Here is a 12,450-nt window from a genome sequence, read left to right as displayed (position 1 = left end):
TATATATATATATATATATATATATATATATATATATATGGCTTCAAATGACTAATAAATTTTAGGCAACATTAGTGCTCTTATCGTGCAGAGGAGATTGTCTCAATAAAACTATAGTAGCCAGGGAAAGGGCCTAAAGTGCTGACAATGACAATGGGACAACTGAATTTAGCCCTACCAAAAAAAAAAACAAAAAAAAAACAAAAACCTGCTATTAGAACAATCTTTGATTGGAAAGAAAAGAAGAATATTGATAGAGAAATAAACTGGATTACAGGAATCATACACCTAGGCTGGGAAGGGAACTTAAAAGGCTTAAAATCAGTCCAGGCCCTTCATGTTATAGATGAAGAAACTGAAATCCAATAGAGGGTGTGACTTGTGCTCCCCCACAAAGCTATTTAAGTGTCTACCAATCAGGATTTGAACCCAGGTATTCTTGACTCCATGGCCAGTGACTTCTACCTGCTTATTACTAGAGAAACATGAAAGGATAAATTTCTCAAAAGTGTATATTGCAAAGAAAAAAACAAAATGAGATATAATAACCAACTGTACCTTTTAGGGCTTGGATAATGATTGTTTTTAGGAAGCCTTGAAATATAATCTCCATCAAATTGAGAAGTATTCCTACAACGCTGCATACAAAGCATTAATCCCAAGATGACGCAGAGAACCAAAGAAATCACGAGATAGCTTTGTCGATCTGAAACCTGGAGTAGGATGAGTAATAAAGTATATTTTATAAATTATTTAGTCACACTAGTTTAAAAAAATAGCCTAATTAATGACCCAAACAAATAACACTATTTGCTTTCACTTATCAAACTGTAGATGAGGGTTCAAGCATTCTCTGAAAATCTACTTTCTCAAGTACTCATTAAGTACCCTAGCATTTAATTGATTTTGAAACATTAAAAAGAACTCATCAAATTACTTAGTATTTTATACACTTTACAGTTCTGAGATGTTAAATATATAAGAACAGACAATAACCATCTAAAAATGTAAATACAAGTACATCCACATTACTTCATCTAATGCCTACAGCCTCTCCTTCTCTGAGGTAGGTGCAATCCTCAGTCTAAAAAAAGGAAGAAACGGACTCTGAGAGATAAAGTAATTTGCTTATATGTGCTTAGGGTCAAACTGTATCTCAGAGGCAGGATTTAAAATCAGTTCTTCTTAACTCCAAGTCCAGCATAATGCATTACATTAAACAAACACTTTATTAGTTCTTGAGCAGTGACCAAAACTGTTGCCAGTAGTTATGTGACAAATTATGTTTTATTGAAATTTAATTCATTTTTACTGAGAGTAACACATTTTAAAAAACAAAACAAAACAGGAAAAGGGGTAGTCTCTTATTGGGTACAAAACAGACCTCTGAGTCAAGAGGGGCTGGATTCAAGACCTACCTGATGTCATGGCTGTGTGATGTGACCACAATAAGTCACTCAACCTCGGTGGCCAGCTCCTCACAGAGCCACCTCCAGGCCTTTAGTCAAAAAGCCAGGTAGGAGGGGATTTTTAAAAAACAAAATAATAATAATAATAATAATGTTTCCCCTGTCATGCTCTATAACAAAAATTTATTAAATCCTTGCTAAGCACAAAGATACAAAGATGAAGAAGCAACAGCTCCTCATGAGAGCAGAAAAGACTTGCCAGAAAGATAACGTATAGAGAAAGAGAGAGGTGACTAGGGGAGGTTGGGGGAGAGGAAGATTCAGAAACCGGGAGACTGAGCTGGTTCTTCATTGGGCAGGAAGGAAGCATGTGGAAGATGCAGAGCAGGGAGAGCACAAGGTGGAGAATAGAGAGGAGCCCAGGTTAGCCACAATATGAATGGGATGAAGGGGAATTCAGCTGACAAGAAAGTGAATTCAGGTTGAATAGTAAATAGGTAGGGCTAAGCCCCCTCCAAAAAAAAAAGAAGAAAAGGAAGAAAGAAAAAACAAAAGGCTTATTTTGGAGTTGCCTGGAATATTTTGGGCATTTACGTTAAAGAAATAAAATATTCTTTGTTTTGGAAACCAAGTTTAATCATTACTTGTTAGACTCTAAAGTTCATGTGAGTAATATTAACTGGATAATTTTAAATTATAAAAGCTTGTTAGCTAAAGTTTTGCTAAGTTATGGATCATGAGATTATGAGAAAAAACTAAAAGAAGATGCTCAAAATTTCAAAATACCATTTATTCAGGCTTATATTATCCACCAAATTATCTATTTCTGAGCCAAATTATCTATTTCTGAGAAGGTTCCTAGATTCTTTGGCTTTCCTCTTTATAATCATATTTCAGGCATGGGCTTATCTCACCATATTAATAATTACCTCACGCTTTAGGTCTGCTACTGCTGTTGATAAATTAGAAACTAGCTGGGTCATGTTGGTCAGCTGTGCCTGCAGCAACTGGATAGCTTCAGTTTGCCGCTGGTCCTGTTAAAAGGAATGGATATTTTTGTTTTGAGTTTAATCTGTAGAGATATAATTGGAATATGAAAGACTGTTTTTTAAAGTTTCACTACCTGAAACTTTTAAGTTATAATGCAAGCTTTTCATAGTTATCAAAACTCTATTTATTCTGATTATAAAAACAAATAACTCATATACATAGTAAGATACATAGAATATCCCTGACTTTGATAAGAAAATTATTTTTCAAGGAACCACCATTTAAAAAAATCTAGGCCAGCCAGGTTAATTTTAAAAAGATCCTGTCTTATCCACCTGTAGCACTATATATAAAAATTGAAGACTTACTAAGAATTAAAAGTCATTTTGTGAACAGCAAATTAAAGCACTTGTGGCTATAAAATAAATAACCCAAAAGATACAAAGAAACATTTATTTTTTAATTACCAATTTAAATTTGCAATATTCATCCATTTAAAAAAAATTTGGTAAATTTTAAATTCTTTAAATATGTTTATTTAAAATGCATTTTAATAACTTAACTATTAATTGTATATTAATAACTATTAAAATCCACTTATGTTCTTACTCAAAATACCATTTTGCATATTATTTTTAAAAAAAATTTTTAATCAGCCCAAGTCCATTTTTTCCTTTCCAATATACCATTCCTTTCTAAAATAATCCCTTTCATCTCTTACAGCATAATTGTATTCCATCATATTTATGTAAATTAGTTTGATCAGCTCTTACCCAATTTATGAGCTCTCTCAGATTCCCGTATTTTGCTCTCTCCAAAAGAACTAAAAATATTTTTGTATATCTTTATGATTTATTTTTGCTTAGGACTAATCACCCCTTAATCTACTCTCCCTTCAATTTCACCTCCCTATCTACTCCTTTTTCCTACTATTTCCCTACTCAATGAAATTATTTTTGTACTCAACTGTCTGTGTCTTGACCAACTAATGAAAAAGTAAGATTCAAGTATTAGTGGTTCCCACTCCAAAATTTCCTTAATTTGTATAAATTTGTGCACCCTAAAAATGCAAGAATTTCCCCCTAACTTTCTTTTCCTTCCCCATCAGTGTTTTCTTCCTCTTTCTTTCCATTCTTCAAGATCAAGTCATAGCAGAACCAACCCCAAGTTTTCTGTCTAAATTTCCCCTACAACTTCTGATAAGAAGATTCAGAGGACACATGTACATCTCCCCAAGTTAGAATACAAGCAGTTTTATCCTTGTTTAGTCCTTTATCACTGTTGATTTTAATTTACTTTTTTTTGGTTTCTCTTAAAACTCCTGTGATTGAACTTCCAAGCTTCACCAAGAATGCTTAGAAGTTCTGTATTTCATTAAAGTTCTCTACTTCATTATTCCATTTCTACCTCATTTTGCTAGGTAATTCTGAACTGTAGAGCTTTATCTTTTGCCTTCTAGAATATTTTATTCCTCTCTGCTCCTTCAGTGGTGGCTGCTAAAACATGTGTTATCCCAACTATAGCTCTTAGGTACTTTTTTCCCAGTTGGCCTTCTCATTTTATGATTAAAAACATTTTAAAATTCTTTTTAAAAACTCTTGCTTCATCATCATCCCTTTCAGGAATTTTAACTGAATTTCTGTCAAGTTGTGTTTTTCTTTGAGGTTCTGTTTGAAGACATTTTGGACTCATTCTCTTTTTCTGGGATTGTGTCTTGAGTTGTCCCTGTCACCATAATAGCTTTTTATGGTAGAAGCCATTGTTCATTCTTCCAAACTACTTCCTGACTTTACACTTAATGTTAAAGCTGGCCTGCTGTCTTCTGTAGGGAAGGACTGGGTTGGTCCTGATGCTGCTTTCTTGGGGTATTGAATTTTTGGTGGTTCTAGATCTCAGGGCCTAAACTCAGCACTTAGCATACTTCCTGGAATATAAGTGATTAAGAAACATGTATTGCCTGAACGACCGTAGAACCTGCAAGATCTCAGCACTCCCAAAGTGATCTGGTCTATGGGAAGATGACTGCTATCCACACCTGGTCAAAGCTATGTATATGTTTCACCAGGATCTGAATTTGAGTAACAGCAGATTGCCAAATAGGGAAGCTCTACCAGTTGAGGTGGAAAAAAAAAAAAAGCAGATTTATATGACAGTAACCTATCAGCTGGACTGGGAGCAAGAGAGATGGGCAGGAAAGCTGAACTAGTTAGAAGAGGTTTAAAAAAATAAAACCTACAGTAACTTAATCATGTGTCTGTTGTAGAAAAGTAAATATAATTAATTGTACAACAGGTACCATTGCCCTTCAAAATTTCAATTAGGCTAGCTAATAACAGAGACTCATTTGCATCAATATTTTGTAAAATTATGTTCTCTCATCTGGCAATGTCCTGAAATATCAAATTGAAAAGAGAGCATGATTTAAAAGACCCAAATTAACAATTTTTAGGCATAATCACATTTTCAAAGCTCATTATCAAGATTATGAAGTACTTTGAAAGGAATTTCTAATGCTTATAACCATACAATCTGCCATGGAAAAAAAAACCCAAAACATTAAATAGAAGCCTTTAGAGTTCACCAACTAGAAAAAAACAAAATGCCAAATAATTATTTTTTTCATTTTAGTAGGAAGATATTTGACAAAATTTAGGAGCTTATCAAGAAAAATATAGTAGCTAGAAAGATTACTTACCTGTTCCTCTGCTATTCGAGAAGTGTTCTGAAGTTTTATTATAGTTTTATTAAAAGCCTTTTGCATTTCTTCCATTTGTTTTCGATACCTGTGAAATGAATTAACTTAAATTAATTTTAATTTTGCCATAATTTATGTATGGGAATGTATGTATGTAACCTCTACTTTGGAGAATTCTATCCCCAGATTTTAATCCTTTGTTGATTATCTCCATCAATGATAATTGTTTTGATTATTTACAGAGCTATTTGCAAACACAAAGGAAAGGGTCCTGGGGGTTACTGGGCACTGCCAACTTAGATGATAATATGTACCATGCTCCTTAAAAAGGTCTAGGATAATGTTTGGTTTGAGGTTTATTTGGGCAGGCAGAGTGTGCAAGACAAATATTGAAAGACAAGAAAAGGTGATTTTAGAATATGACAGAAAGATTATGTGGGAAATGGAAAAGAAGTGATTCTTAGTGTCTCCCTAAATATATATTTTACCTTATCTTGGCCTACTGAAATGCTACCCTTCTTCTAAGGCTCAGTGTGGATGTTGCCAACACCATGAAGGCTTCTTAGATCATTTTGTTCAGAAGTTATTCTTTTCAAGCAATAGAAGAAGGAATGTTGGCTATATCCAAAAGTAAAATTTAATTTTCATGACACAGCCTACATAGCTATATAGCTTTACAAAGCACCTATCTATCATGTAGCAAAAATTCAGTTACATACTTTTGACCACATAAATTCAAAAATAAATCCCTTTCTCAAGTAGAGGTTGGGAGTGAGATGGTCATGGAATGCAGCATGTTCATAGTTATTATTATCCCCTTTTTATAGATCAAGAAAAGTGAGGCTGAGAGAGGCTAAGTGATTTGTTTATGTAAGTATCTGAGGCAGGATTTGAACTTGGGTCTTCCTGATCCCATCTCCAGTGCTCTATCCATTGTACCACTTAGCTGTCTGTGTCTCCTGTACAACTTCTCAAAGTTTGTTTTCATTGGTTCTGCTTCTCTCACTACATTTAAAGTATTTCCCGAGGTGCTCCTAAAGGACAAACGGGTGCCATAATAATGTCCTGGAACAGCTCGCACTCCCTCAATTCATCTCAGAGGAGGGTAATCTCTGTTTTTAATAGGAGCTGGAAATGAAGTCCGGGAGACTTGACAACTTTGCCTAGCCAGGATCACAGGAGGAGGAGAGGCAGCACTGGAAGAGGCCTTGGAGGACACCAGAGATGAGGAAAAAATGAAGCCTTCAAAGGTTCAGTGATTTGCTCTACTCACAGGACTCCATGGAGGTGGTACTGGACATGAGTTTGCTAAAATCCAAATCCACTACTTTGCTTCTTTAATTTTAAAGTATCCCACCCAAGGACACACAGACAGAATACTAGGGAAGCTTATTTTTTTATCACTGTACACTATATTCCTAAAAAGTATTTGCTCGAGAGTTGCATCTTCTATTTTACCCTTACTTTGTCATCACTGTGTGTATATCTACATGTCATCTTCTAGTGAGACCAAACCCTCTCCACTTTTCATCTGTGCTTTCTTTACCCAGCAATGGGATATGAGAGTTATAATCAGATTTATTAAGAGTGGAATTTCCAGAAAAAAATGTCAATTTCCATTGATTGGGGAATAGCTAAACATACTATGGTACAAGAACATAATTGAAATATTATTGTGATGAAAATTACACAAACTGATAAAAGTAAGCAAAATCAAGAACATACGCAATGACATCAAAGTAAACGGAAAACTAACAACAAAAGTAAAATAAGTGAAAATGATGCAAAATCATAATGATCAATGACTAAGTTTGTCCCCTAAAGAAGAAATATCAAAAGAAGAACTCCTTCACGTTAATATCTGGCATTTCTGATATGGTTAGTTTGGGTGAAGTTTTTTCCTTCTTTTTTATTTTTCTGGTCAGGGAGGGAACAGATTAGGAAATGAAAGTGATATTAAAAATATATACATTTTAAAAAGTATTCCCCATGCAATTTGGTTATTGTGTTTACCAAAATGAAGAATTAACTCACTTGTCTTTGTACTAAATTTCTCTCAAATGGTAAATATATAGTTTAATTCCATATAATGCATATATAACGTGTTCTAAAATCTGTGTTGATTTCTTTGCCAAGGTAAACTAAGATAATAAAATCATAAAATTCTTGGCAACAGGTATAATCTGGGCTCCTGCACATATCCATAGGAGAAGGCTCAGTAACACACAGGAAAGCAGCACGGTGCTATACCCCCAAATCTCATTGCAGCCTTCCCCATCAAGTTTACCCTACAACTGGTGAAAAATAAGAAAACTAGTCAGTATGAGCCTTACTATCACCTTATTTTTCCTCCCTGACTCTCTGGGATTTAGGCAGCAAAGTCCCTATTGGCAAAGACAAGAGAGGAAGTGAAACAATTCAAATTGAAGCCCTTTAAGTTTCATAATGTTAACCAACTTTGGTTAAAGCTTTATAATTAAAACTAAGGAAAAAGTAAATCATTTTATTTTCATCAATCATTCAGGGTGTGTGTGTATGTGTGTGGGTTTAAACTCTGTAGGTAAATGCCGACTAGTACCATTATATCAAAAATTAGTTCAATCCGGATCTACAACTGTTCATTCTTGCATTTGAAATTTTTTCTTTCTTGAATGTATACATCTGCTACTTTAACTTGCCCTTCAAATATATATAATTGATTTAAATAATCCTTTTATCTTACCTTTGGCTAAGTTCCTCTAGATATCGGCCACTGAGAGACATGTTGACTTCTAGGGCTTTAATGCGGTTGTTAAGCCTCATGAATACAGACTCCTTTTGGTTTGATCCATGCACAAGGTTTCCATTGGCGTACCCTAGCTCTGTTGAATTTTGTAATTCAGCATAAAAATCAGGAGCTGTCCTCTGCAACCCACCATGCACTGGGATAGCCAGGAGCACATCTTCTGCTGCTTGCTCTTCTTCTCTTATGTCAGCAGCTGGAGAAGACTCCACAACAGAAGGCGGAATTTGCTTGTGTGTGTCAGTGGCAGTCACCTTGGCTTCCTCATCTTCACTATCTGCCACAGAGGCTGTGTGTTCAGGTGGCAGGACTGATTCTGAAGGCTTCAGAATCATTTGAACTGAATTTATATCGTCCCTAATGCTACTTTCCTTAACTTCACCCATAGCATTCGTTTCATAGATCACAGAATGTTTTTCTATAGCAACACTGGTCTCAGACTTTTTTTCCATTTCTGTAGAAACTTCAACAATGCTTTCTTGAGGAAAGAGCTGTGATACTGTCTGTCCTACCTCATTCTTAACAGGCTCAGGAAACTCCACTTTGGATAATGACTTGATTTCTGGAGTTATATCCAAAAGGTCTGATTGAGACACAGTTGGAGGATGGCTAGGCTCTAGTTCAATAGCATCCTTGGTATGATTGATCAGATCATCATGGAACCTGCTGCTTACATTATGTGCCACAGGAGTTTCACCTTCTCTCTCCATCATCTTACCATCTAATTCCTCACTCACAGGTTGTGACACAGAAGCATCTATTGCCTCAGTTGTGAGCAGCATTGGTGGCTGAGCTGTAACAGGATAACAAGTCTCTCGGCTCCCCACAGTCCTGCTGCGCAAACGATGAAGGGCAACTCTAATGGAACACCATTTCAGCAGATATTCTGAAAAACTAGAAATGCAACATGCTGTTGCCAGCTCACTGCAATATGCTTGTGTCTCCAAGTCAGACCATGTTGGAGACTCTTCTTCTTGCTCGTCGTTCCCCAGAAGAGTGACAGTTGATGGGCTTGGTTCCTCCTCTTCTTCTTGGACCAGTTGTACAATTGGGCTCTCTTTAGAAAAGTCCAGAGTGGGTGGCTCGATATCCAGTAAATGGCCTTCAGTAGTTATAAACCTAGGAATAAACATCTCTATTACACATCTAAAGGCAAACAGAGTTTAAGAAAAATCTGAATCATCATGCAATAAGCAAATATATCTGTTAATATTAAAGTCAACTTTTCCCCTGAAAAACATTTAATATTTTATATGTTGCTCAAGTACTGGAAATCATTAATAATAACTCATTAATACATCACTTTTATTTGGGAACATTGCTACATTAAAGGGGAAGAAATGGAACAGAATAAGTTATATTACTAGAACCCAGATAACTAATTTTTTAAAGTGATTGAGTGGTTTATAAATCATATATAAATATAGATCTCTTACTAAATCATCTAATCTTTGCCCAAGGGAGGCCTACCTGTAATGACTATCTCTATTTTTCCCCCAAGCCCTCAAAGTACTTTCATGTATATTCTCTTACAGATATCTCTACAGACAAAAATTAGAGTTAAACAAACAAAAACAAAGCTAGTTCTCCTATTGGTTCAGGGTTTTGTCTGAGAATGCAATTTCTTTTCATTAGAAGACATTTTTACAAAGAGATCATTTGAAGGGGGAATGTAGAGAGAATGGAGAGAAAATCATTTTGGGGGCAAAATTTTGAAGAGGCTTAATATTTTCTAGGATGGTTTTCTGCTGTTTTAAAAACAAGATAAAACACTGATCAAAATTATCCCTTTCCCTAAGATCAATATTGATTAAAGAGCAAATTCATATATAAAGTATCATTAAAAATATTATATTTCATCTCTGATTTTTTTTAATACATAAGAATCCATACATGAAATTTTTCACATGAGTATATACGGCAGTATATACTTTTTGCTAATTGTGGTCCATTAGGAATATCATAATTTTCCAGAGATTCTACTTTTTTTATATCCTATAGAGGCCCAAGGCACACCATATGCACTTGATAAATATTTATAGTTTTAAACTTCTTAAAACTGGACTGTTTAACAGGTCCTTTGGTCTACAATCATAACTAATGAACAGACAATGTAATAATTTGTAGAAATAGAAAGAAAGAAATACCAAGGATACTACAAAGGTAAATATCAGGCACACCTGGCATAAGAATGGAGTGAATGGTTTTTGTTTTTACCCTGCTATAACAGATTCACTTGAATTTTTATGTTTTTCTTGCACTAATCATTCTAGAGATTTAATATTTTAGAGAGTAAACATATATAAATAATTTTTTTTCTAGTAACACCTCACTTTCCCATTTTGATAAGCGCCTTGTGACTTCTGAGCTTAACATTCTAGGGTTCTATTTGCAACTTACTCAGGTGATGGAATGGGGCTTGACTCTGGATCTGGCATTTGAGGGGCTGCTGTGGCAGGGGTACTCTCAGATACACTCTTATTTCCTGGTTAAAAAAAATATATATATACATATCCACATTGATAACTTCATTAAGTAGAATATTTTCTTGTTGTATTACAAGTTGTATCACAAAAATCCTATATCCTAAATTAGAACTCCATTTTCTTAGGCAATGATAAAGTAATAATAATATTATTAATAGGGCATATTATCCTTCGAATAATTCTGCTACAGGCTTCATGAAAGCAAAAATTCAGGATCACACCTAATGATATTTAACATTTTTCCTCAAATGAATTCACTAGCACTTAAAGTAAAACAAATATCATACTGGACTGAATATATATCATATTTTCCTTCCTTAAATCTGGCAATCACAAAAGTTGAGCAAGGCAATATAACCAGTACTATTTTTTTATTATATATACTTTTTTTCTTTCAAAGATATCTCATTTTAAGGCAAAATGAAACAGTATATATTAAAATCAATAATATAGTTACACAAATAGTGTTCTAACCTTCTATGCCTTCCATGCCACTGAAGAACTAAAGAAAGAGGGAAGGAATGAACTTGTGGCTTTAATTATGCCAGTAGCAGCAATTAACATGAAATATCGTGTTGTCAGAAGACAGCTATAAGGCAGACTAGTAAATATATTAGAAAGTTACAAAACAAAATGCCACGTGAGACCTGAAGGAGAAGACTGTTACTAACCACAGGATTCAAGGAAGGTTTCACAGATATGATGCTAACTTTTATAATGGGCTTAAGGATTAATATGAATTCAATGGCTGAAGAGAGGGAGGAAGAATTCCTCAAGTCACAGAAAATAGGCTAGAAAAAGGGAGGAAAGTATGACAATTCAACATGTATTTGGGTGTTAAAAAGTAATCTATTTTGAGGGGGCAGGCAGATGGCTAAGTGGAGAGCCAAGTCTAGAGACAGGAGGTCCTGGGTTCAAATGTGAACTCAGACACTTTCTAGCTTTGTGACCCTGGGCAAGTCACTTAACCCCCATTGCCTAGCCCTAACTGCGCTTCTGCTTTGGAACCAACACACAGTATTGATTTTAAGATGAAAGGGTTAAAAAAATAATATTTTGTTTTAAATTAATACTGAAAAAAAGTTATGATGGTGCATAATTGTGGAGGATCCTGGGGTCCTAAATGGCAGGGAAATTAAAGAGAAAGGGGTGGTTGTTTATACTTGGTGATCAAAGACATTTCCCTAAATAGATTATATTAATAGCTGCCTTATTTCTAAACTGCCTTAGTAGGCTATTGTATAGAAAAAGTTTAACAGAAAAGAATCAAAACGATCAATGTCATATTCTCTTGACTATTCAAAGTAATCTTGAACAATTCAAATAAATAGAAGAATTAAAAGTGATAGTTAATGAACATATAGGTATGATGTGTGGATGGCTCTGTGTGTGTGTGTGAGAGAGAGAGAGAGAGAAAGAGAGAGAGCAAGGAAGGACAAATAAGGGAATATTAATATCTTGCTACAAATATAGAGTTTGTAGAAGTTCTAAAAATAAATTATTAGCTATCTTACATTTTTCTTTTTAAAATCTAACTAGTTTATTCATTGGTAGGCAGATAGAACAATGGGACAAGAAATATATGAGAAGCCACCTTTGAAAAAAAGATTAAAAAAATTAATTGGCACTTACCTTCTGTCTCAGCAAGGTCTTCAGTTTTTGCTCCCAATATATTTGCAGCAATATTCACCATATTTAGAATGGCATCTAAACAGAATGCAACCAGTCAAAGAAAGGAAATTTCTTCAAAACTCAAGTAGATTAAAAAGCATTTAATAAATGCTTGTTAACATGTTTGCTGAAATGAATTTTTGGTATTGATAAAACATTTCCTTATTTTATTTTCCAATAACTGGCATATAATTCAACTTTCAAAATTTCAGGGATATAAATGTATCTTTTTATGCATACACATAAAGTCTTATGTACATAAATTTTGAAGTCTTAAATTTTCCTTTAATATTCTTATAAGAAAATGACATAGTTCATGTTTCAAAAAATAAGTAAAAAATATGAAAATTGGGGCAGTTAGGTAAGCTAAGTGAATTGAGAGCCAGGCCTAGAGTTGGGAGGTCCTAGGTTCAAATA

At 34.4% G+C, this 12,450-nt stretch overlaps 1 protein-coding gene across 1 annotated transcript in view; it reads right to left on the bottom strand.

Moving 5' to 3' along the window:
• SUCO (SUN domain containing ossification factor) overlaps positions 1-12,450 on the bottom strand; it is an 85,842-nt gene that overhangs the window by 5,364 nt on the left and 68,028 nt on the right. Inside the window, exons 16-21 of the mRNA XM_044676858.1 lie at positions 11,995-12,069; positions 10,277-10,361; positions 7,817-8,995; positions 5,095-5,182; positions 2,339-2,443; positions 559-713 (exon numbers count right to left, since the gene is read on the bottom strand). Of these exons, the coding sequence (XP_044532793.1) occupies positions 559-713; positions 2,339-2,443; positions 5,095-5,182; positions 7,817-8,995; positions 10,277-10,361; positions 11,995-12,069 (1,687 nt within the window). The remainder of the gene's footprint in view (positions 1-558; positions 714-2,338; positions 2,444-5,094; positions 5,183-7,816; positions 8,996-10,276; positions 10,362-11,994; positions 12,070-12,450) is intronic.

The sequence above is a fragment of the Gracilinanus agilis genome, chromosome 4, assembly GCF_016433145.1.
Source record: "Gracilinanus agilis isolate LMUSP501 chromosome 4, AgileGrace, whole genome shotgun sequence".
NCBI classification, from domain to species: domain Eukaryota; kingdom Metazoa; phylum Chordata; class Mammalia; order Didelphimorphia; family Didelphidae; genus Gracilinanus; species Gracilinanus agilis.
The sequence above is the reverse complement of the archived record's forward strand: the minus strand, read 5'-3'. Positions and strand labels throughout refer to the sequence as shown.